Raw genomic sequence first — 23,524 nt, 5'->3', positions numbered from 1 at the left:
GGAAATTACAATAAAACAAAGACAATACTTATAAACCAAAACCAAACCGCTAAAACATATATAAATGGTGGAATCTAAATCGATTCATACTTTAAATGATCCTTCCTAAAGCCACTAAAACATTATTTAATTTCGCCAAATGGGACAACAATTAGGATCTTATTTTTACTTGGTAACTTGCCAAACACGAATAACATTGTCGGTCCAGCCAGAGAACAAAGTTTGGCCATCAGGGGACCAGGTAAGGGAAACACACTCGGGCTCAGAGCTCTTCTTACCGACACCGACGAAGTCGACAGTAAGCTCATCAACCTTCTCTTGAGTTTCCAAATCGAAGATACGGATAGAAGAGCCAGTAGCAGCGCAAAGCCAGTAGCGGTTGGGAGAGAAAACAAGGGCATTAATGTTAGCCTTAGCTTCCAAAGAGTAGAGGTGAGTGGATTCGTTAAGATCCCAGAGCATCAAGGTACCGTCTCTACCACCGGAAGCGCAAAGAGAGCCATCAGGGGAGATAGTGACAGCAGAAACGTAGCCGGTATGACCGTAGTGAGAAGTACGGAGAGAGAAAGACTCCAAGTCCCAAACCTATGTATGGGTTAGTAAAGTGAATGATACAGCAAGTAAGCTATCGCAAAGTTGTAAAATCAACAAATGCTGTCGAATGGTATCAGCAACTAAGGTGAATGTTTTGTCTCATCGAGCCCGAAAGGACCTCCGAAGTAGCAAATATTGTAGAACCATCATCTACCCAAAACATTTGTAATATCCTAAACAGCAGGTGCGATGCAAACAAAAAACTTACCTTAACGGCCTTGTCCCAACCAGCAGAGACGAAGGTGAGGTTGTCAGGGTTAGGAGAGAAGCGAACGCAAGAAACCCAGTCAGAGTGACCACCGTCGGTGATGGTGTACTTGCAGTTACCGATGATGTTCCAGATCTTGATGGTCTTGTCACGAGAACCAGAAACAACCTGGCGGTTGTCAGGGGAGATGGAAACGGACAAGACATCACTGTTGTGACCAACGAATTGGTGGGTGCATTCACCCTTTTCAAGATCCCACAAACGGATGGTCTTATCCCAGGAGGCAGACAAGGCATAGTGACTGTCGAAGGAAAGAGCACAGTCGGAAACAAAGTGACTGTGGCCGGTCAAGCGTCTCTGGGCGATACCATAGTTCATATCATCACGGACCAAGTTCCACTATAATAAAGATGTTAGTAAAAGGCCGTATTGTATGAAAGTCGTGCAATACTGCTAAATATCTGTAAATTTCAGTAATGCAGAAAGATTACAGGCATTTTTTACGGCAGTCGAGGTCGACTGACACTATCGTACTTACCAAGATGATGGACTTGTCACGAGAACCGGAAAGAAGAATATCAGGGTTCTCAGGAGCAGTGGAAAGGGAAGTAACCCATCCAGAGTGACCTTCGAGAGTTGCACGGAGCACAAGTTGTTCTGGCATGTTGACTGGTCGTGATGTCTTGAAGGAAAAGTAAAATTAGTACAAAAATGTTCTATATGTGATGTGACTGTGTTTCTGTAAAAGTTAGGTTAGGGTTGTATGCTACACCAAAATTTTTAGCAGCGGTGCTCCAATATCAAGCTGCAGTTAGGTGTTATGGTGACTGAATTCCTTTGCTTGATGGGTTCGACGAAGATGCACTCTCGACGATCACCTTGAAGACCAAAACTTATTTGGTGTTTGACGAGATTTGTCCTATCGTCGAGATCCTTTCTGGTTGAGACAGAAAAAAATAAGTACTTAAATATCAATTAAAAATCTTTGCAATCGCTTCTTCACATCCTCCAGACATTGGGAAGGTAATGTTTCGAATTCTTTGCCAGTAGTAGGATCTCTTATGAAACGAATCATCACTATAGTAATGTATTTAGCTGGGCACCTATAATCCAGCTTGACGAAACAAAATGCATACTTGTCTACATTGTATTTCACTCGGTAATGAGTCTATTGAATGCATAAAGTATTTCTTTTTATCTCCACTGTTCTTTTAAATGTGAATTTGTTTCGTAAATTACTCAAGCTTACAAAATTACATGTTGTATTTCACACTTTTAGCCCAGCTTTTCAGTTATAACCAACAAATCGTGGTTATCTATTGGGCCTTCCCATGATCAAATCCATGCATACACGCCCTTAACTTGCTTCAAACGATGAGATTCATACCCTGTTTATACTTTATCTTTTCTTTTTACAAATGCTTTGTTTACCATATAAGCTACGAAAGCAAATATTACGTTCGAGGTTTACTAACTACGTTCCACTTCGTAATTTGCCCTGAAGAATGAATAACCCTTTCGCGAGACCTGCCTTCTCCAAAACAATTTTAAAGTAGCTATTCTTGGTATGCGAACTGTAAATTGTACCTATTCATAGGAATGTCTGGTCAAGAAAACTTATTATCTCATTTTAAACAAACCGCGCTAAGCGTTACGCAGCTGTATCAAGCATCCACCGCAGAGTCACTTCGTTCCCAAAAAGCTGGTTATGCACAGGCCTTGAAGGAAATCGCCGAACTAATCGAATGTAACGGTGTCTCTAGTGACTATATACTTCAATACTGTAAAGAAAAACTGGCCATATATGACCCCGAGTTCGTCGCAGACTCGTCTCACCAATCTTTTGGCGGGAATGGCGATTCTATTCACATGGATGATGTCCAGCAAGCTCCTGTAAACAATCCAAATCTTAACTTTTCTGCTTTACGCACAGCTCGTTCTGGTCGGCCCGTTCTGGATTCAGATGATGATGAAGCTCCTCATAAACGAAGGGTTTTTGACTTGAACGGCTCATGGACAAAACGGAATCGACGGTAAACGTAAGCTGTCAAAAGCTTTGTTTCTACGTGGTCTATATTCTCTTTGAGGATGAATTGGTTTTCCTGTATTATTTATTTATTTCTAAAAAGGTAATCTCCTCTTACCTGCCTGTCTATATTCGTTGGGTCACCTTGTTTTCATTCTCGTGTGTAATTTTATTTAATCTGTGTCTCATTTCAAGTTGATGATTGTTATATTATTCGTGTTTTCGTTTTAACTTAATGATCGAAATAAAAATCTTTCTTTTTTATTCACTTTTCTCAAAACTACTTTGATTTAACACTCACGCTATCCGTGGATGCGCAACTAAAAATTCTCAGATTGAATACACCTAGACAACGAAGCAAGGGGATTCGCCAATTATGAGAGTTTAAAGACTTAGCATCATTCACGCTTGTGATACAAAATATTGAAGAAGGACATGGCTATTCCACAGCCGTGTTGCAAACTGAACCGTCATGATAAATATATATAGCTTTTATTTAAATTCATTAATTTCCTGAACCCCTTGTATAGTACAACCTAAACCTTCACGCACGCTCATAAGCATTCCGGCTACAGCTGGAAGAATCCGAGTCGCTGTCGGATTCTGATGAGCTTTCATCAAACTTTTTAGCCTTGTGATAAATGCAGCACACTGCATTCGTTAGCCAAGTCATTCTATACGGACCGAGACCAAGGACAAGGGCATTAGCAAGATACTTGAATGTTAGTATAAGCGATCACTCTTGGAAAAGACGTTTCTTTGGTTTCGTTTTGATAACACCTTCCTATCGATCCATGCCCTTCATCTTGCAGCTTACCTTTTGATTTTTTCTTGTCCATATTCTCATTGTCGACAGTATTATTCGCCCACCTTACACGTCTGCCTCGAGACTCAGGCTCCAGCCGTAAAACATGTTCTTCCACTTGTCCTTCCTCAGGAACTTGGTACGGCACCTCGTTCGCAGTTATCGTGTGAGATCCAGAATAATCGGTGTTAAAAGGTAATTCCATCCTCAAAGAAGACTCATTCAGCGCAATGGGTTCACAAAAAAAACTCAATGTATACCTACAACTCTTCTTAATTCCAACTATCTCCCAAAAACGAGTTCGCTCGCTAATTGAGCAGTCTAAAAAGGATCAAAAATAACTAAAATACCGACAAATTACAAATAGAAACGCGGATTTTTTTATTTTTTATACAGTGGATTGAAGATTCCTTAGACACAACGTTTGTACTCTACGAATTATTTTCTTTTCTAGCTTCGTTATTATTCACTCCAATACCGTAAATGCTTTAACGAGGGTCAATTTCTTGATATAGATAAATACTTGTAGGTGTGTTTTTTCTTCTTCTGAAGGAAACGCTATAGCGTTCTAAGCTTCATTATTATTTGTTTTGAAAATAATACTTACTTTGCTATATGTTCTAATCACATCTTCAACGCTACGCTAAAAACCAAAGGTTAGGTCAAATATCGGCTTCATTAAAGATCACCCAAAAACTGGAAAAACAAATTACAAACGCAAAACTCTTTCAATTCCCTGATACAAGGAAAGCACTTGAGAGTTTTATTAGTTGCTCAATTTTCAAAACATAATCGTTCATACTTTTTTTGTAGCAGCAAGCAAAAGCCATGTCACATGAGAAAATCATAGAAAAAATCCGTAACAAGGATTGCAAATTAATCAAACGGTCTTTTTTATAATTATACAATCTTTCACATTCGAATTATACGTAAGCACTAGACTTTTCTCGATTTTACATAGACTGACTTAAACGGCCTACCAATTGAGGATATTTTTCTGTCAATGCAATTTGTGTGCGAGTTGCTTCAGCATAAGAGAAGGCATTCACCATTTCAGCTTCAGTACGAGCAAGCTGGGCCGATTGCTCAAAGTAAGAAAGGGCCTCTTGAGCCTTGCCTTGTTGCAACAAAAATTGAGCCATACTGGCAATTGCAATATCGCAGTCAGGATCAGCAGACAAGGCTTGACGACACAAGCTTTCAGCTTGTTTAATATCCTTCTTCCATTGAAACACAGCGAGAGCTTTGTTAATTAAGGGCATAGCACTCATAATTGTCAAACGTTCTCTCTTCTCAATGGAGATAGCACGATCAAAGTTTTCAACTGCTTCGGCGAACTTTTGTTGATCCAAAAGAATCTCACCAAAGTAGTTATATACTTCACTGCAGCCAGGGAATTTCTTCTTGCAGTCCTCAAAGGTCTTCATGGACTGGTTCAAGGCTTGAATCTTGTACTGGGCAACACCGAGCTGAATGTAACTATAAATGAACGAATCGTCCAAAGCAATTGATTTATTGTAATCAGCAATAGCTTCAGCAAATTCGCCAGAAACAAAGTGAACCTGAGCACGATGATAGTAAAGATCGGAATCCTTATCATTAACAGATTCAGCCTTCTGCATAATGTTCCACATGCTATCATGGTCGTTTTCGTCAAGATAGGCAGCAGAAAGACGAACATAAGGTTGAATGAAAGAAGAGTCGAGATTGATGGCTTCATTAAATTCTTCCATAGATCCTTTAGAATCACCAGAAACAAATTTAAAGGTACCGATCAAGTTGTAAGCACGGGCACTGATAGGTGCACTGGAGCAAGCGACGGTGGCAGCCTTTTTGGCTTGATCGTAAGCAAGCTGATAGTCGCCGTTATCGAGGGCGTCGTAAGCAGAGCTGAGAATACGATCGCCTTCATACTCTTCATTAAAGTCGGGCTTAGATTGAGGGCGAAAAGAGTCCAAGTAAGTTTGAATGAAACTAGCAGCAGGAAGTTTGGGAGGACGTCCAGCCATGAGAGCAACAGCCTTCTTTTCAGCAACCTTCTTCAACAAACGTTCAACGGTAGCGGTCATGCTTTCGTTTGCAAAACCATCGAAAACACAAGAAACAGTACTGTCCATCAAAGCATCGTCCAGCTTCTCGAGTTGCTCATAAGCAGAAGAGCGACGATTTAAAGCTTTGACATATGTAGGATCGAGTTTGAGAGCTTCGGTGGTATCCTTAACAACTTGTTCGAAATCTCCGATGGCAGAATAACAAGCAGCACGGTTCGAAAAGAAGATAGGGTCATGAGAACAAGTGATGGCTTGGGAATAAAAGTCAATAGCATTGGGATATTCCTTTTGTCCATAAGCCTTATTTCCAAGAGTCTTGAGTTCAGTGGCAAGCTTTGCACGTTCCTCCTTTGACATAGACTTCACAGATTCTTCAGTAGCAATTTTCTCGGCAGTCGAGTCACCGGACTTTTTATTTTTAAGCTTCTTCTTGTTTTTCTTCTTCTTCTTAGCAGCGGCGGCAGCAGCAGCAGCAGATCCTGCTGTTACATCGGAGCCTTTGCTAGAGTCTTCAACTCTTTCATCTTCCTGTTCGTCACCCTCTGTTTTACCAGATTCAGGCTCCTCTTCGGTCTTTTGCTTTTCAGATGTTTGCTTTTCAGATTTTCTGGAACTAATTCCTTTTCTGGCAGTCTTTTGCTGCTTCACATGGTAAATTCCTCCGGCTGTTGCAAAAACTGCAACAGCACCGATGGCATATGCGGCACCTCTATGTCTTCGTACAAATGTCGAAACCGAATGCCATAAACCAGCAGATGCGGCCGGCGAGCCACTTCCAGGTTTGGGTATACCAGACATGGTATTGGTTATGTTTAGGAGGTGTAAATCTACTAGACGTTTCTTGAAGCAGTCGTCCAATACTATACAATTCTCCTTATAGATCCTTCTTCGATGTCGCTTTGCAGTGCGGTAAGCCAGAAATAGCTTTCCATAGATTCAAAGGATTCTGATTCTTGAATTGGGCCATGGAAAAGAATTGGAGACTAAAATTTTTATGCTTGTATTCTCATTGAACCAAACAGAGCCAATCCCAAGTTGACCGCCCTTCTTGGTACAACCGCGTCGCCTCTTCACCATTCTAGGTCTTTCTATGGCCGTATCAGATTTTTACATCAAGAATTTATCACGGTTCAGATCGTAAAATTTCTTTTCTTGAAACCAAAATACTATAAATATAAATTATAAAAAAATGTTTTGCTCCGGCAGTGACTCGAACACTGGGCCTCTTGCTTACTAGGCAAGCGCTCTACCACTGAGCTACAAGAGCTATTTGGTATACTTGAGAAACGAAACATATATATAATAGGATTAAACCCTTCATGAAACAGTTACATTGAGCTTGGCCTCATTATGAATCGAATGTTAATGAAAATATTGTAATGATATAGAACCATAAATCTTATTTCGCTTCAGAGTTCCTAATATATAATATCTTCAAGTACCATGATCCTTTGTAAACGTTTGAAAACATGTAACGAATCACAAAACCATAGAATTCCAAAAAGCATCGTCTTACCTTCGAGAACGGAAATTCTTTCCTTTTCCTCGATTGAGTTTGTAAGACGAATAGTTTTGGCTCACTTGCTTTCCAAGTAAAAGTCCATTTTTTAAACGTCGTTTGGATTCTTCCGACTTTGCATTTTTCGAAGAGGGTCTTTCAGTCGAACTGGCAACATTTCCTTCTTCTTCTTCTTCTTGATCTGGGGCATTCGCTGTGGCTTCTTCTTCCTCGTCAATCTCCGGCATACGATCCAGATGGCTCTTTTCTGCACTGACTGAAGGAGGTACTACAGATGTTAGCAAAAACGGAAGTCATAAAACCATAATACATACGTTTCACTAGTCGATTTTGTCTCTTAACACGTCGCTTAAATGGTCTCGTGGAATCTTGTGCAGGGTTTTCCTCCGGGTCTGAGGAGGACGAACTCTCATTTTCTTCCACCTCTGCTAGAATTCTCTCTTCATCGTTTCCGTAATCGTCTTCAATGTCTTTTAGTTCTTGTATCATTTCGCTCAAGCTTTTCCGACACCGTGAAGAGACTCGCAAAAAGTTTGGAGAAGACGGCACTTCTGTGCGATACGTAGTAGGTGTATCAAAAATGGCAGAAGAAGGTGATGATAAATCTACAGATGGACGTATCCGCTTGGATGGTGTCGTCGGTGTCATGGACTGCATAGAAGTTTCAGCGATGCTCATTACAGAAGTCTCTGCTGTCTGGGGGGTTTTCCCACTCGGGGATGGGTTTGGTGAAATATCTTCAAATATATTAATCACCCTTCGTGAAAGCTGTGGAGTGGGTCCCAGCAAGCTTTTGTCAGCGCTCTTGGGTGTCACCTCAAGTTGTTTTGACGTTGGCGTTTCCTGCTCAAATAAACGTTTCTCGATTTTTCGGACTTTTGTTGGCGTTCGAAATTCTGGTTGCTCCAGAGTTTCATCTTTTTTTCTTAGACTGGTTGTTTCGTCAGTACCGCTAGCAACCTTTTGCTTTAATTTATAGTATTCCTTGTAGAGTAGGGCTACTTAGTTAGCTGAACAAATCTGCTCTTATCCCCAAATGGCTATTCTTATATATTCTTACATATAGAAGGATTTGATTTCACATCTTGTTTCGACGGTTTCCGATTTTGATTATGCGAAAACTCGTGTTCCCAATTTTTCAACCGGATCTTGAGTTTTTGAAGCTGATGGTTCAATGGCTCATTAGACATAATTTTTCCTAGGAATTTCAAACTGCTATTTAAACAATCTATCAATGAAAGCCGTTTCCTTCAAGATCCCAGCAAACTATCAGGTCTTCTATTAATTCGTTTCAATGGATTTTCTTTATGTTTTCAAAAATTCTGATCAATTAACTACCATTCCTCATTCCGTTCCTCCAAATATACAGACGTAGTTCTTTCAACCTTTTTTGTTGACATTGAATTGTATTTAGCATTCAAAGTGGATTAGGTACTCTTCAAACCTTCGTTATTTTAATATACCAATACACAACGCAAGGTTTCTATTTATTATTCAGTATTTCAGTAAGCAACGCTATTTTCGTACAATTCATGAAAAACGTATTTTTCCTTCTTATACACTGGGTTGTTTACTTTGACAATAAAACCCAGAATGACCGTTGCTGTAGAGGATCTTGAAGACAAGGATCTGGATGAATTAATTGCAAATGGATCTTTGGATGCGGTGTAAGTTGCGAAATGTTTTGGCAAGTAAATGAATCCCTGCGCGTCTTTCTTCTATAACTTTTGCGTACATGATGAGCTTTGTCTATTCTTATTTTTGTTTTGTATCAGAGCAAGCTAACCATTCTTCTTTAGAAAGCAAGAAAGCGTTGACCCTGAGACCATGATTCAGTATTATCGCCATTTGTTTCCTTGGCGGTTACTGTTTCAATGGCTGAATCATGGTCCTGTTCCTCAAAAGGATTTTACAAATCGAGAATTTGCATTTACTTTACCAAATGATGCATACCTGCGATACCTGTCATTTCAATCCTGGGAAGAATTAAAAAAAGAAGCCATTGGCATGTGCCCAAGCAGATTTGAAATTGGACCGGTGTATAGTATGAATCCAAGGGATAGAAAAACTTTGAGGAAGGCCTCATTTCACCCGTTGCAAAAGGAATTGGTTTTCGATATTGATATGACTGACTACGACGATGTTCGTACATGTTGCTCCAAAACAAACATTTGTGAAAAGTGCTGGTCTTTCATTACAGTTGCTGTCCAAATTATAGATGTTGCTTTGCGTGAAGATTTTGGGTTTAATCATATTCTCTGGGTTTATTCTGGTCGACGTGGTATTCACGCTTGGATTTGTGACGAGACGGCTCGTTCCATGGATGATCGTTCCCGAAAAATGATCGCTGGATATCTACAAGTTGTTGCAGGAAATCCGCAAGGTGGTGTACGGATCCTCAATAACTTAAAACGCCCCCTGCATCCTCATCTGTCTCGTTCTCTTGACATTCTCAAGGCTGTTTTTGCTAAGGTCGTGTTGGAAGACCAAGATCCATGGGTTTCTCAAGAAGGTTTAGAAAGTCTTTTGAAACTGTTGCCTAGTGAACCATTAGCTTCTGCACTCCGAAAAAAATGGGAGGTGGATCCCGGACGCGCTAGCATAAAGAAATGGTCAGACATTGATGCAGCAATTGCATCCGGAAATTTTGACCTTTCTCCTAATGTTATTGCACATGCAAAACAAGACATCGTCCTGACATATCTATACCCAAGATTAGATGTCGAAGTCTCCAAGCACTTAAACCACCTCCTAAAGTCTCCCTTTTGCGTTCACCCAGGAACTGGACGGGTTTGTGTCCCTATTGATATTGATGGTATGAACAGCTTTAACCCTCTCCATGTTCCCACTGTACATACTTTGTTAAACCAGCTTGATCAACAATCCGCTACTCAATCGAATATTGTACAGGATCCTCCCTCTGCTCCATCCTCTGTTGAAGATTCAAACGCCGCCTCCTCTACGGCCTCTGTTTCCACAGATCTTGATCCTTATACAGCGTATTTCAGATCTTTCAGTAATAATCTCTTCAAATCCACTACACATAACAAACGAAAGGCTGACCCTCTAGATTTTTAATGCATGCGTCAATTTATTTTCATTTACCGGTTCTTTCAATTGTTTTAAATACTGTAAATTAATATCAATCTTTTTATAAAAGTACCTTTATTAGTCGCATTACTTTTTAGTTCTATTAATTATTTAACTTTCCAAAACGACAGAACAAAAATATAGAGCCCTAAATTTCCCCGTAGTAAAGAATTATTCCGTGGTCTTTATCCTCTTCTCGGCTGGCATCTCAATTCCATCCGCTGTGTTTGCTTCGTCTTCAGCTTCTTCAGTCTTTTCGGAAGTACTTTCCTCCTCAATACTTTGTTCTCTGCTACTGTCTTCATCTAAAGCAGAAAGTCCTTTTCTTTTAGGAATGATTTCCATGAAAGCCTTTTCCCAATCACGATGTTCTAACCATAAGGACAAAATCTCGAAAACGTGATTTACAGTCAAGACCTTTCTATCGGACATGCGAATATATTCACCAATTGGAAGTTTTGCAGTTCGAATTCCTTGGGTTTTTGCTTTGTCATCACAGATATTCTTGTATCTATTTTTATCGACGAGGGCTCCAATAATGTAAATTTCGTCTTCTTTCAATTCGTGCAAAGTCTCATCCGAATCTGCTGAGAGATACACCATTTTTTCCTTCTCATCAGCGAATTCTTCCATATAGCTTTTTGGTGTGGGATGGTAACGGCTCCAGTTCTTTTGTTGGCCCCGTAGGACATATTCCTGTCTGGCTTCCAGACGGCCACCAAAGTTTGTAGCATAGAATTCCGCCGGATGCAAAGCAGTTCTATTTGCAGAGTGACATCTGGTGAACTGTTGACACAAGGAAGCAATTTCTTTTTCATTCATCAACTCGTCAAACCCACAATCCAAAACGATACGCATGTCAGAAGGTATCACTTTTCCTTCCCTAATCTTTTTCTTTTGACTAGGAACCTTTTCGCCAGCACTGATTTTGCGCTTTCTCTCTTCCTTTTTCTGCTTCTTTTTCTCCCGGCGTATGTCAGCTCGCTTTCCACGGCCTGCCTCCCATTCCTGTTGACGACGAAGCTTTTTCATTGCGGATTTACTCATTTTCGGGGGTTCTTCTTCTCTTTGCTCTAAAACTGGCTCTTTGTCAGACTTTGTTGAAGACTCATCTAGCGCCTTTGCAGCGTTAGTAAGTCGCTCTAAAACCGACATTTTTTCTTTTATATTTGTTATTTATTAAAAAGTTTGGTAGGTATTGATACAAAGAATCTGAAGATTCCCAAAAATCCACAACGACCGTAGAGCTGGGTTTAGCGAGGACGAAAATAAAAGGATATCTTCCTAACCACCTCAAAAGTAAGCCAACCACACCATTTGAGATCTCCAGGTTTTCAACTAAATTTTAAAATATTAATAATCTCTAAGAAGAAAACAGAACCAAAAATGTCAGCAGAAGAAGGTGAACTTGCGAATTCAGTAGTCAACGGGATTGAGTCAAATACAAGTTCTGGATTCCAATTAGGGAGTCAAAGAGAATTAGAAAAGCCTTCTTTAGGTGAGTACATGGAGCAATTGACAACAGAGTTTGCGGAAGAGTTGGATACTCTGAGACAAAAAGAAATTTTCGATCAAAGAAAACTGCAAATGTTGATCGAAGGTTTGCGAGCTGGTCATAAAATTTATGAATAAACAATCAAAGCACGCCTTTAAAACTAGAAGGGTAATGTCGGTTTCTAAGAATGTTTAGAATGCCTCTTCATCGCTAGTTTCGGGGGCTGTGAAGAAGTCATCGTCAGACATCTCAATAAACGTGAAACTTTTTTCAAGATCTTCTGCGCTTTTAGAGGATATTTTATATGAAGGTCCCACCTTGTGAGGAGACGTCGGTGCTGCTTCAAGAGAAACCTCTGACGACTTAGAGGCAAGTTTGGCATCTTTTTCTAGTTTTTTTCTTGCTTTTCGACTGATTTGTTTGTGCCTTTTACTGTTCTCGTGATTCTTCAGCTGCTGTAGTGAGCGAAATTGTTTGTTACACATGGAGCAATTAGTATTGTCTACTGCTTCTGTGAGGTCAATAGACTCATTTCTATCCTCAACTTCATCTTCATCCTCGCTCCAGTTCAATTCTTGGTCCACAACTGTCCATGAAGCAATGGATTGTTCTTGCAAAGAAGCTTGGTATTTGCGACGATCGCGCTCGCTTTGTTGACGGGATGCAGCTTGCAAAGTTTCATAACGTTCAGGATCTGAAACTTTTTTTACATTCTGACGACGAGGATCTAGTTCACACATTGTTGCAATGAGTTCACGAACTGCTGCATCATACTGTAGGATACAATATTTAATACATTTTTGGTTTTCCTTTTTCATTAGTCGTTTCGTGCTAGGATCTGTTTCCTCTTCATCATTGTAAATAACTTCCCATTCAAAAGATTTTGCTGTAGAAAATCGCAGCCATCGCTGGTACAGTGGCTTTGTGTGTGTCCATAACCAGGTATAATCTCCCAAGCTTGGCCATTGAGCATTTGTACCTGCTGTTTGTTCATCTGATCTTATTCTGTTTATGAAGTTTACCCATACATCAAATTTGACTGTTGTTAGCATGGTTTGCATCTCATGAATTTCTTCGGTAAACACCGAGTATTGGTCCCTAGTGTAATCCTTTTCATGCCATCTTCGTTTATCCTCGTTTGACAATATGTTGTAGGCGCTACTGATAGTCGAAAATATCTCATCGTATCCTTCTTTATTGGGATTTCTATCAGGGTGATACTGCAAAGCTAGCTTTCTATACAAGAGAAAGGGGTCAGTACGTATAACCAGAAATTCAACCGAACTCCTCTCCCTAGTTCTAGTCTTTGAATAAATAATAAACGAGAGCACAATCTCACAATCATGTTCTTTTTCTTTCATACCTGTAACTTGTTTTGATTTCCTGTAAAGTAGAACCGCGATCCACTTGAAGGATCTCATAACAATCCTTATCCTCAAGAGATGTAGCCATCTTTTCGATCCTGTAAATTGCAAATGAAAAATAAATAGATAAACAAATTCAAAATCTAATAAGGGTCTATTTTCTTTGTGTTGACGTTTGAACGGTAATCAGGAAAATAGAAAGTAATTGCATAAGAGAAGCGAAGTGAAGTGTTAAAGAACGTTTAGTTACCAATTCTTGTCGCTTCGTTCAATGCCTGTGTCTAACAAACAAAATGAGTAGTCTCTATCGAAGGTGTAGTAGATAACCGTTATTGTGTAGACAGAAGAGATAAAAAAAGCGCTTTTGAAACAAAAAAAATAGCAATTCGCTCAATTCAAAAACATTAGTTGAGTGTTGGTTCAAGTCTATTGAGTTCGATATGATCGTAGGCTTTCATGGAGTTAAGGAACCATAAGTAAAGCTGTGGTAGTAGAATTGCCGAACTGAAAACGAAACGTTGATCTAATCTTTCAAACCAATAGTGATGCTCATGTTGAAAGCTCTTGTCTTCTTACTTTGCTAGGTTTCGTCTACGCTTGTAATGATTTCATACTGAATATCGTTGGATGCTTATGTGCTAACCAATTTGCAGTTTATTAAAGAATCCAAGAAAACTTATATTATATACTATGATTATACTGGAATAGAAGCAGCAAGGATACAGATCCATGGGTTTCTTTATAACAATGATTGAAACACTATAGCTTTTCGTCGAATGGACCAAAAGATGATACACTCAACCGAGTTTTTAGGGTCTCATATTCTTTTTCTATAAACAATCAATTTGATTAATCTCATTTTGTGTGAATCTGTGCTAGGATCTGTATCCTTGTTCGTCTTGTTTCGCATAGAGCTTTCGAAATCCATGTTGAAGCAATTGTTATTTGTAATTCAACGGTAAGGCATTACGAAAGAATGCGACAGTATGAGCAAAAGTGCCTTTCACAGAATCATTGTTGAACCGAAAACTAATAGTCATTCATTAGATATATATTTTTTTTTCTATTTACTGTTGCCAATTGGACTGCTTCCCAAATATTTTGATGGAATAGCTTTCTTATGTCACTTAGTTTTTTATTGACTTCTTTTATTTTGTGTCAAACGAGTTTTATCAAATGATACAAACAAATTAGACGATAGACATTCTCTAATATTCTTTTTGTTCGTAATATTTTGTGAAGGACACTGGATGCATGCTTTGGTACAACATGAAACTACATAAAAAAGGATAAAGTTGAAAGTTCGTTCGACGCCCCGGAAAAGCTTTTTGGCTAAACAACTGTAGTCATAAGAGACACCGCCTGGAAAGAAGAAAGGCCTTTCAGCTCAATTGTTATTCTTTGCATTACACTTGTTCTCTTTTTACACCTTTCCAAACGATTTTGTTTATTTACCATTTTGTTATATAAAAAAAAAAACAACTTGTCTACCAAGTAAGTCTCCGTATTAGCCAGTTTTCATTAGAGACCATCAGGCTAAATTCTTGTACTGGCCAATGTTTTAGCGGGTTCTGCTCATCAAAAACCTGCAAATGCAATTACCACTTCAAAAAAAAAATTCTATGATGTTTTCACTCTATTCACAGTTTATCCACGTTTGAACGACAATCCTTTTCGTTTACTGTGTTTTTCTATCGCGTAAACAATAAACAAAAGGAAAAACACGCCTAAATACAATACGCTAGTTGTGACCTAGGTAAATAATTTGCACAAAATAACGAAGTGCACTATTTACACCCAGCTCTATGTAACACAAGGTCGTTATTGTAACATAACAAATTGCCTTAGCTTTTGTCGGTAATCGTCACTTAGAGAAGAGATAGTTTCGTCCACTGTATATCAAAGATATACCTACGACGACACTAGTTGTCCTTTACCAAAAACTTTTTGTTCAGGGACTCATTATTTTTTCTTAATAACCATTGATTTTGCATCCGGAATTATTGTATGTTAAAAATTAATTATTTATGTAATTAAGAAAACCGGTTTTTGATCTCTTTTTACCGAGATATTGGTACAGTTCCTCTTTCTTCTTCTATATCAATTTCAAGTTCGTATAAGAGGAATCGGTTCCTTAATCTATTTGTTGTTAGGAAAGAATTGATATCGTTTCCGTTTCATAAACAAGTTTGCCTGTGTTTTATATTGCGGTTGTGCTTTTTCACTTTATAGTACAAATCGGTTGTGCTGTGCTTAGTGAAAAAGAAAAGCCTGTCTAACCATATTTTACTTCCATGAATCAAATTCGGAACGCGTTACTTTCTAATTTATTATATTCCAGAAGCTATCATTTTCACATTTCTCTTGTTCTTATATCATACTTTGGCGAATCCGTTTGATCTTTGCGTAAATACACTGATATATCTGGTTTCATAACCCCATCCTTTTTTTTGTTGGAGCTTTTTCATTTGTACCATTACCATGAAATTTGGTCATAACTTCCAACGTGCTTTGGAAAACGACATGCCTCCTGGCTGGAGCGATGCAGCCATTCAATACAAAGCCCTCAAGAAATGCATCAAACGGTTTGTTTACGAACTTTCGTCTTTGGGCTTAAGTTCTGAGACGATTCGTCGTCTCATCTCTTCGTCAGATGATGAACAGCAGCGAGCCATCACCATGACTTATTCTTTAGCTAAAGAGGGTCATGTTGTCGTTCCTAAAATTGTTGTGAATATCAACTTTGACAAGTTGAAGGACGATGATTTCGCAGCTTCAATGGTGAAGCAACTTTCTGCTTCTTCCAATATTGCGAATTCCTTCCATTCTCCAACTTCTCAAACCTTTCAAATTAACGAGCAAAATGGTAACCATATACTTAATAATAAGGTTGCTCAAGTTCATTCATATACGAAGGATTCTGAGGTTCACCAAATGGAACTCTTGTTGAATTTCGACCATGAGTTTTTTAAAAAGCTTACGACGGAATTGCAAAACGTTGAACATTTACAGCAGCAACAACGTAAAATTTTGCATAACGCTTTTGATAATCTTACTCATGATATTTCCTCGACCGCCTCTCCTGTCTCTAAAAAGCATTACAATTCATTGTATTGTTGGAGGACTATTTTTAAGCTATACTTGGACGCAGACATTTTTATGTCTAGTAAGGAAGTTGAAGGAAATCGTGAGAGGTCTCCAGAATTAGCTCAACGCCATTTGAACTGGTTTGATCAACAAGTTCGGAAGGCTCGGTGTCTTCCTTCCTCAACGAAGCATCATGACTGGATACTTTACAATCAATTTGTAGAGCTGAATCGAAATCTTCTCAAAATGACTTTTTTCCAGAGCATGAACAAGCTTGCTGTTACGAAAATTCTGAAAAAGTTTGATAAACGTACTTCACTTACTGCTCAGCCATTGTTTTTCAAAGTTATTGATTCGGATCCGCTGCTTGTTGCCGATGATGTCGCAAAAGCCATTTGCTTTAATTTAAATTCTAAGTTGTTTTCAATTATCCCACAATTACAAGATTTTGAATGTGCGATTTGTTCAAATATAGCCTACAAACCTGTGCGTCTTGGTTGCTCGCACGTTTTTTGCTTGCATTGCTTAATTATTTTGCAAAGACAGAAGGTGAATTTATGTCCTTTGTGTCGTGCTGAAGATGTTTTAGATGCTGATTCCCGCAACATTGACCAAGCATTATTAAATTTTATGAAGACGTTTTTTCCCCGGGAAATTAAACAGAAGTTGCTTGAGAACGAAGAAGATTTATATTCTGGCCCTTCTTCCACTTCCGTACGTGTGGTTTCTGACAAAAATGCATGTGTAATAATGTGAAGCATCAGCTTCATGCTTAAAATTTTTTTTATTTTATCTTAATTTATTTTTACTTTACAGGCAAGGTTGTTTCATACGCCTCTTATGTCAACAACAGTCATGTTGCAGCCTGCCATAATGTATGGAAAAAACATTTCTGTTTTTCAAAGTTGTAGTGTGCAGATTTGTTACAACGAATTTTTCCATATGTTATGAACGATCCCCATCCTTTTTGCACATCTTCATTGTTTCTTATGCCTTTTGTCTTTCTTTCCTGTTTTTGTTTTCGTTTATCATTTCTATTATGCTTTGCTTTATGCTAGTCCATGAGTTTTATGCCCAGCCATGGAGCTCTGTATACTAAAGAGGGTTTACCGGTTTAATTGCCTTTTACTTAACTATTGAATAATTTGCTCTTTTCATTTATTAATTAAACTAAACTAATCAATAAATTGCATGTGATTCTGCACAGTTCTTAAATGTAACCAGAGTTAGTTAGTAGTCAGTGGTGTACGAAGGAAGACAACCAGCTGAAGAGCAACTAGGTGTCTTTTCCCGAATTGGGCTGTTTCGTTTGTTTTTACATTATCATTTATAAAGTAACCGTTTTATTAGTCCATGAGCCTTTTATTTTTGGCTTTTCCTTTTTGCAAAGTCCGCTTACGATGCCATCATCTGGATTGAAGTCTTTAGGATTCATACGCGGTCTGAACCATCAAAACAGAAGCCTTTTCCATCACGGACTTATTCAAAAAATGTACTACGAAACGAATTCGATTCCCGATTGGAAAAAGCAAAAGCTCGCGTTGAAAAAAAAGGTACAGGGTGGTTGGAATCCAAAGAAAAAGTTACCACAGGAATCCATGGATGAAGTCCGGCAAATGAAGCAAGATGATCCTTCATTAACATGCTCCGTGTTGGGGAATCTATATGGCGTTTCTCCTGAAAGTATTCGTCGAATCCTGAAAGCTTCAAATCGTGTACCGACTGAACGAGAACTGAAGCGCAAACAACAAAGGTGAAAGCACCTTTGATCCAGAGAAATCAATGTGATAAAAAGCTGAAGTAGCCATGGTCGAATATCCTTGGTAACAAGGGAGACCTTGTGTGTAATGCAAGGAAACCAAAATGACATTCATATTTATTTTTTTGATTACACTTCGTTACTATTTTCGTCCATAAAACATTCGTTGGACGAAAAGTATAATCTTGTTTTGCAAATTTTCAATATAATCATTTCGTAAATTGGTCAAGGAAGAAAGTATGTGAATACCTGTTTCCATTGTGATGAGATATTTTACTCTTGATTCTGCACATAAAATTATCTATCTACTTTTTGTTCCTATCAGAACTTACTATGTTTAAGACCATTTCTACTCTTTAAATATTCAAAAAAGACTACAGTCATGAACGATAAATTACAAAAGGGGTTTATTATATTGGGATTAAAATAGGAACGAGCGTTCATTTCTCCTTTTTTCCTTTTTTTTATTTTTTTCTTTTTTGGAGAGAGAACAGATTTGTTCATTGGAAGCCCGCTCATGCTTTGAAGGAGAAGATGATAAAAACCAATAGAATAAAGGATTTTAATTAGATGCAAGTTCATATCAACGTATACTGATTCTCAAAGTCGTAAACATACTTTTTATCCAGTTTTTAGCTTGGTGAAAGCGAATTCGCAAATAAATTATATCAAGTCTGTACACTTTTAGTTTTCAACCACCAAACTTGTTAATTTGCCATATAAAAATAGTAGTTTTTTTTTATTCTGTATTTTTTTTGCTTTCCTACTTTGACGATTTGTCTTCTTTATTTGTTCCAACTGATACACGCTGTTGACTTCTTTTTACTGTACTACTAGTGTATGATTCGTCTTTTGGCATCTTCAAACTAAAAGGACCTTAAAATTTCAAGTCTTCATTTATTTTCAAAAGGAAGAACAACATGTCAACTAGAAGTCGGAGATCCGGGAGAGAGAAGCCTTCCAGGAGAACGACGTCTGATAATATCAATGCAGACTCAGACGCATTAAGCGTCTCTACAAAAGAGGAATTGGGAGATGATGCTCTTGCAGCGGAGGAGGGTGACTCTGTATTGAACGAGCAGGAACTGGAGGAAACCTTGGAAGGAAACGACGAAGAGGAAGAAGGTGAAGATGACGATTTTGAGGATGAAGACGAAGAAGTCGGGGAAGACGAAGAGGAGGCAGACAGCAATGTTAGTCCACCGGTGAGTTCCAGAAACAAAAGAGATAGGAATGCATCAAAACGAAAAGTGAACTATATCGAGTCCGATCAAGACGAAGAAGAACGAGAGAATGAGGACGATGAGGAAGATCTCGACGAAGAAGAACAATTAGAAGACGAAGAAGGAAATCTCACTGATATGAAGGATTTGGATTCCAATGCGATACCTTCAGGAGCAACAGATTCATCCAGAATGACAAAAAGACAACGAGCTCTTCAAGGCGTATTAGGAGAGGGCGAAGAAGATGACATGTTAGAACTTCCGCCAGAAACGTCTGGCCGCAAGAAGCTCACCGATGAAGAAATGGCTTTGCGAAGGGTGGAAAATGCAAGAAGAAGGAAGAACCAGAGCGAGAAAAAGTTAGAGGAAGAAAAAATGGAGACTATAAATCGTCTATTAAAGAGACAGTCTAATACAGACAAGCCTCGGCGTGGTCGTACACCAATGTTAGCCCAGGAGGATATAGGAGCACCTAAGAAAGTCATTAAAAAATCCAAGGTCTCCATGCACCAACCATTTCAGTATATTCGATGGATCAACAACGAAGAGGGCAGCCGGGCTATAATACCAGATTCCTTGTATCCATTCTATCAAAAATGAACTGTGAATCCCTGCTAGTCTTGTACGTGTTTTTACTCGATTTTTCATAAGTTTTTACATTTTAATGAGGATATTATTCATGATTTTTGCATCTATCCATCTCTAACTACTATACATCAAATATATCAAGTTGTCTTGCAAAACACAAGATTGCTAGTACACTAAGTACAAGAGAAAAAAGTACGAAATGAAAGCCAAGAAAAAAAAAAAAAAAAAAAATACAAAGTTGCTTTTCTTTCATTTTCTACAAAATCAAATTAAACACTGTTTTTCTTTAAGTATAAATTTTGTTTCATCGTCAGCATGGCCGCATTCGTAATTTTTTATCAAAATTTCGTTAGCTTATCTGATTGTCAACCGTTTATAAAAATTGGTTTCGCCATGAATATTCACATAGAAAACCTACGTGAACAATTTTATTGAACATTAGGTTCCATTTTTTAGGAAGAAAACCAGTTTTAAAAAGTTTTTCAAGGTGTTTCGACCTACAAAGATTCTCGCAATGACTACAAATACCATACTCCCATCTTTTCGGGTTGCTGGGAGTCGTCCAGACGTTTGGACTATGGTAAACCAGGCAACAGCAGAATGTAAAGTGCCTCCAGTTTCCCTGAGTCAAGGATTTTTTAACTATAATCCACCCAAGTTTGTCTTGGACGCTGCTAAGAAATGTATTGATGATGTATCTTGCAATCAATATTCCCACACTCGTGGCCGTATTAATCTTCGAAATGCCCTGTCAAAAGCTTATTCTCCCTTATTTAATCGTAAGCTAAATCCAGAGACGGAAATTGTTGTCACAGCTGGTGCAAACGAAGGATTTTACAGCGTTTTTGCAGCCTACTTAAATCCAGGTGATGAAGTGATTTTAATGGAACCTTTCTTTGACCAATATGTATCCAATGTTCAAATGAATGGCGGTGTTCCTGTATATGTACCCATGATTCCACCCAAGGAAGGAGCCGAGCGCCCTGTATCAGCCAAGGAATGGAAGCTCGACATGAATAGGTTGCGTGCTGCAATCACAGACAAGACAAAAATGATTGTCATCAATACTCCCCATAATCCTCTTGGAAAAGTCTTTTCTGAAGAAGAGCTGAACGAAATTGCAGACATTGTACTGGAACACAATTTGCTCGTTGTCTCAGATGAAGTCTATGATCGTCTTTTTTACACCCCTTTTGTCCGCCTTGCTACCCTTCGTCCAGAACTATTTCGCCATGTTATCACGGTTGGCTCTGGCGGTAAAACATTTGGATGCACTGGCTGGAGAGTTGGCTGGATCATTGGAGATGAGAGCATTATAAATCATTCTGCTGCTGCCCATACGCGGATCTGCTTTTGCGTCAACAGTCCATTACAAGAGGCCACAGCGATTGCCTTTGAGGAAGCTGACAAGGTGGGCTACTGGGATGATTACATTTCGTCGTATAAAAAGAGGTTCTCCATTTTGGCAAAGGCCTTTGATCAACTTGGCATTCCTTATACAATCCCTGATGGTAGCTATTATGTGATGGCCAACTTTGCCAATGTAAAGATGCCTGAAAACTATCCTTTCCCAGAACACATCCTGTCACGTCCTCGAGATTTTCGTTTATGCTTTTGGATGCTGAAAGAAATCGGTGTCGCAACCATCCCCCCTACCGAGTTTTACACAGATGAAGATGCCTCTATGGCCCAAGATTACCTTCGGTTTTCTTTTTGCAAAACTTACGAAACCCTAGAAGAAGGTGCTGAACGTTTACAGAAGCTAAATCATTTCATTTAGATATATGAACTTCCATCAATCAATGAAAGAACCTCCAGATGATTCTCGTTCAATTTCAAACTTTTTTTCATGCAAAATCAAATAAAAAAATACAAACTAACAACGTCTCGTATTCTCGTGAACAACCTCCTTAAATGAGTCGTACTTCCTTGCATGTTTAGAGCATGATGGGTTGCTCTTCAGGAACGTCGATTTTCGTCTCATACTTCATTTTTTCTGTAAAGAATGCATTGGAGTATTCCTGCAATGCTCTTACTTGGTGCTTCAAAGAGTCATAGAAGGTTTGCTTGTCTTCCTCCACCGTCAGGTCCTTGGAGCAAGAGTGCTGAGGATCAAGTTCGTTGGTATATTGAAGCGTCAAATCAGGCATGCTGTCTAGAAAGGCTTCAATGCTGTATAGTATGAATACGATCCAAAAAACAGAAATTCAGACGTAAATTGTACATCGAAATGATATTGCGAGCGTTAGTTCTCATCGGTATATGATTTAAAGAATTTATAACCACTGCTAAACAGTGCATTCTATGGAAACAAAACAAAGGATGAATTATTCAAAAGAAGCATTAAAAAATAAAATAAAATAACGCAAGCTTCAAAAAGATTCCATTCATGTCCAGTTAATAATGCTCGACCTCGATCAAAACTTTTCTTTTCTTCTAATGTCTTCAACTTTAGTCTAAAATAGACTTCTTGGTAGCGAAGGATGAAAATTAGCCGAGCTATTTAAGCTCGGGTTGCGGATTACGTAGAAAACACATAAAACATAACTCAGTTCAACAAAACAAATATGTACTGCCTTTTTATGCCCTGAATTTTACCAATTCGTCTGCATTTTGGTGCCATACATATTCTGTTTATTCTAAAAAGAAAGAAGGAACATGAAGTCTGTAAAAATTCGGAGGATTCGTATAGGTCCTCTTATCTTGGAATATTCAGACGGTTTCTCGATTAACATATTTATTCAAAAACGAAATAGAATCATCACTTCCAACCCTGAAAAGTCAAAAACCACAACTAAAAAAAGAAGAACCATCTCGAATGAATCGATCCTTTCCAAGGGATCGGTCAAGTCCATAACTCCAAGAAGAAGTAAAGCCGGTTTTCTCGTTCAACAATATAAGCAGTACATTCGGTGCAAGAAAAGTGACAACGATCCCCCTACTGTACTTTTAGCCTGGAAAGAATTAAACCTTGCCATGAGGCCTCTATTTCCTCAACATCGTACCAACACAAGCGATGCGGACAGTTGGAGAAAGCAAATTGTCGTAGAGGAATTGAATTTGCTTCTATTAAGGTGTATAAGTGCGTGTGAAGCAATTCGCGATTTTGATGATCTTATTGAAACAGCTCGTGTAAGTTTGACAGTGGATATTTCCTTGATGAATGGAATTAGGAAGCAATTGCATGGAACCATTGAACTTATAGAAGAGTGGAGAATGTTTTACTCGGAATCTCTCCCGTATATAGAAGCCACCTTTTTACCGATCACGTTTGAGAGAATTGAAATTGCACAGTTGTTCGAAGAGCCGATGAAGAGCTACTGGCTGAAAAAATCAGAACAAATTGATGTGAAAGTCCTTTGCTTGTGGGCTTTTCGAACATTTGTAGTTATTCCCAAATTGAAGAAAATAAGCAATGCTGCTACCGATTTCCCAAAACTAGAGAATTCTCAACGAGTATCACTTTTACAAATGATTTCAATCATTTTTCTGGTTAAACCAATTGAGGAATGCGATATTATTTTGTTGAATTGGCTTCGCTCTCTCGTCTTAAACCAAACAATTGAGGACCCTATATCATGTATATAATACTTACAGTATCAGTCAAACAAATAGAGGTGCATCTTTAGGAAATTGTCATTAGATGAAGCTAATTTATTATACAATGAAACTGACTATAAATGTATTTTACTGAATTCTTTCCTCTATGCTTGTT

At 38.5% G+C, this 23,524-nt stretch overlaps 16 protein-coding genes and 2 non-coding genes across 18 annotated transcripts; 8 read left to right on the top strand and 10 right to left on the bottom strand.

Moving 5' to 3' along the window:
- Nucleotides 1-165: 165 nt before the first annotated feature.
- Nucleotides 166-1,466, bottom strand: cpc2 (ribosome-associated signaling scaffold; the record flags this gene model as incomplete). The annotated part of the gene is made up of 3 exons (XM_056181634.1): nt 166-585; nt 803-1,201; nt 1,341-1,466. 3 exons carry the CDS (start codon nt 1,464-1,466, stop codon nt 166-168), a joined length of 945 nt encoding a protein of 314 aa, XP_056038635.1.
- Nucleotides 668-731, bottom strand: snoU24b. Its single transcript, XR_008803694.1, has one exon. It is a non-coding gene; the product is annotated as a small nucleolar RNA U24b (predicted) (small nucleolar RNA).
- A 935-nt stretch (nt 1,467-2,401) lies between the features above and the next one.
- Nucleotides 2,402-2,839, top strand: SOMG_02842 (conserved eukaryotic protein, HAPSTR1-like protein, stress response protein; the record flags this gene model as incomplete). The annotated part of the gene is made up of 1 exon (XM_056181633.1): nt 2,402-2,839. One exon carries the CDS (start codon nt 2,402-2,404, stop codon nt 2,837-2,839), a length of 438 nt encoding a protein of 145 aa, XP_056037324.1.
- Nucleotides 2,840-3,372: 533 nt separating this feature from the next.
- On the bottom strand, nt 3,373-3,838 carry SOMG_02841 (serine/threonine protein phosphatase PP1 regulatory subunit; the record flags this gene model as incomplete). Its single annotated transcript, XM_056181632.1, has 2 exons — nt 3,373-3,479; nt 3,646-3,838. 2 exons carry the CDS (start codon nt 3,836-3,838, stop codon nt 3,373-3,375), a joined length of 300 nt encoding a protein of 99 aa, XP_056038157.1.
- A 77-nt stretch (nt 3,839-3,915) lies between these two features.
- Nucleotides 3,916-4,433, bottom strand: SOMG_02840 (uncharacterized protein; the record flags this gene model as incomplete). The annotated part of the gene is made up of 5 exons (XM_056181631.1): nt 3,916-3,954; nt 3,984-4,064; nt 4,112-4,201; nt 4,241-4,276; nt 4,377-4,433. 5 exons carry the CDS (start codon nt 4,431-4,433, stop codon nt 3,916-3,918), a joined length of 303 nt encoding a protein of 100 aa, XP_056038160.1.
- A 153-nt stretch (nt 4,434-4,586) lies between these two features.
- tom70 (mitochondrial TOM complex TPR repeat subunit Tom70) lies at nt 4,587-6,482 on the bottom strand (the record flags this gene model as incomplete). Its single annotated transcript, XM_056181630.1, has 1 exon — nt 4,587-6,482. The coding sequence occupies one exon, from the start codon at nt 6,480-6,482 to the stop codon at nt 4,587-4,589; it is 1,896 nt and encodes a 631-aa protein (XP_056037741.1).
- Nucleotides 6,483-6,879: 397 nt separating this feature from the next.
- Nucleotides 6,880-6,951, bottom strand: SOMG_20129. The gene has a single exon. It is a non-coding gene; the product is annotated as a tRNA-Thr (tRNA).
- A 245-nt stretch (nt 6,952-7,196) lies between these two features.
- On the bottom strand, nt 7,197-8,393 carry drc1 (DNA replication preinitiation complex assembly protein; the record flags this gene model as incomplete). Its single annotated transcript, XM_056181629.1, has 3 exons — nt 7,197-7,471; nt 7,518-8,201; nt 8,264-8,393. The coding sequence occupies 3 exons, from the start codon at nt 8,391-8,393 to the stop codon at nt 7,197-7,199; spliced, it is 1,089 nt and encodes a 362-aa protein (XP_056037740.1).
- A 403-nt stretch (nt 8,394-8,796) lies between these two features.
- On the top strand, nt 8,797-10,281 carry spp1 (DNA primase catalytic subunit Spp1; the record flags this gene model as incomplete). The annotated part of the gene is made up of 2 exons (XM_056181628.1): nt 8,797-8,870; nt 9,003-10,281. The coding sequence occupies 2 exons, from the start codon at nt 8,797-8,799 to the stop codon at nt 10,279-10,281; spliced, it is 1,353 nt and encodes a 450-aa protein (XP_056037456.1).
- A 183-nt stretch (nt 10,282-10,464) lies between these two features.
- On the bottom strand, nt 10,465-11,448 carry trm10 (tRNA m(1)G methyltransferase Trm10; the record flags this gene model as incomplete). The annotated part of the gene is made up of 1 exon (XM_056181627.1): nt 10,465-11,448. One exon carries the CDS (start codon nt 11,446-11,448, stop codon nt 10,465-10,467), a length of 984 nt encoding a protein of 327 aa, XP_056038245.1.
- Nucleotides 11,449-11,679: 231 nt separating this feature from the next.
- Nucleotides 11,680-11,925, top strand: rsa3 (ribosome assembly protein Rsa3; the record flags this gene model as incomplete). The annotated part of the gene is made up of 1 exon (XM_056181626.1): nt 11,680-11,925. One exon carries the CDS (start codon nt 11,680-11,682, stop codon nt 11,923-11,925), a length of 246 nt encoding a protein of 81 aa, XP_056038249.1.
- Nucleotides 11,926-11,979: 54 nt separating this feature from the next.
- Nucleotides 11,980-13,240, bottom strand: epr1 (Atg8-interacting ER-phagy receptor Epr1; the record flags this gene model as incomplete). The annotated part of the gene is made up of 2 exons (XM_056181625.1): nt 11,980-13,024; nt 13,152-13,240. 2 exons carry the CDS (start codon nt 13,238-13,240, stop codon nt 11,980-11,982), a joined length of 1,134 nt encoding a protein of 377 aa, XP_056038248.1.
- A 2,393-nt stretch (nt 13,241-15,633) lies between these two features.
- Nucleotides 15,634-16,995, top strand: pqr1 (ubiquitin-protein ligase E3 with SPX domain Pqr1; the record flags this gene model as incomplete). The annotated part of the gene is made up of 1 exon (XM_056181624.1): nt 15,634-16,995. The coding sequence occupies one exon, from the start codon at nt 15,634-15,636 to the stop codon at nt 16,993-16,995; it is 1,362 nt and encodes a 453-aa protein (XP_056038240.1).
- Nucleotides 16,996-17,639: 644 nt separating this feature from the next.
- Nucleotides 17,640-17,996, top strand: rrg9 (mitochondrial ribosome assembly protein Rrg9; the record flags this gene model as incomplete). The annotated part of the gene is made up of 1 exon (XM_056181623.1): nt 17,640-17,996. One exon carries the CDS (start codon nt 17,640-17,642, stop codon nt 17,994-17,996), a length of 357 nt encoding a protein of 118 aa, XP_056038238.1.
- A 922-nt stretch (nt 17,997-18,918) lies between these two features.
- On the top strand, nt 18,919-19,821 carry ies2 (Ino80 complex subunit Ies2; the record flags this gene model as incomplete). The annotated part of the gene is made up of 1 exon (XM_056181622.1): nt 18,919-19,821. The coding sequence occupies one exon, from the start codon at nt 18,919-18,921 to the stop codon at nt 19,819-19,821; it is 903 nt and encodes a 300-aa protein (XP_056038719.1).
- Nucleotides 19,822-20,323: 502 nt separating this feature from the next.
- SOMG_02830 (2-aminoadipate transaminase/kynurenine-oxoglutarate transaminase) lies at nt 20,324-21,589 on the top strand (the record flags this gene model as incomplete). The annotated part of the gene is made up of 1 exon (XM_056181621.1): nt 20,324-21,589. The coding sequence occupies one exon, from the start codon at nt 20,324-20,326 to the stop codon at nt 21,587-21,589; it is 1,266 nt and encodes a 421-aa protein (XP_056037732.1).
- A 157-nt stretch (nt 21,590-21,746) lies between these two features.
- gon7 (EKC/KEOPS complex subunit Gon7) lies at nt 21,747-21,959 on the bottom strand (the record flags this gene model as incomplete). The annotated part of the gene is made up of 1 exon (XM_056181620.1): nt 21,747-21,959. One exon carries the CDS (start codon nt 21,957-21,959, stop codon nt 21,747-21,749), a length of 213 nt encoding a protein of 70 aa, XP_056037853.1.
- A 508-nt stretch (nt 21,960-22,467) lies between these two features.
- On the top strand, nt 22,468-23,397 carry bit2 (HbrB family protein involved in TOR signaling Bit2; the record flags this gene model as incomplete). The annotated part of the gene is made up of 1 exon (XM_056181619.1): nt 22,468-23,397. One exon carries the CDS (start codon nt 22,468-22,470, stop codon nt 23,395-23,397), a length of 930 nt encoding a protein of 309 aa, XP_056037854.1.
- Between the last annotated feature and the right edge of the window lie 127 nt (nt 23,398-23,524).

This window comes from Schizosaccharomyces osmophilus, chromosome 2 (genome assembly GCF_027921745.1).
Source record: "Schizosaccharomyces osmophilus chromosome 2, complete sequence".
Taxonomy (NCBI): Eukaryota; Fungi; Ascomycota; class Schizosaccharomycetes; order Schizosaccharomycetales; family Schizosaccharomycetaceae; genus Schizosaccharomyces; species Schizosaccharomyces osmophilus.
This window is presented reverse-complemented; position numbering and strand designations above follow the sequence as displayed.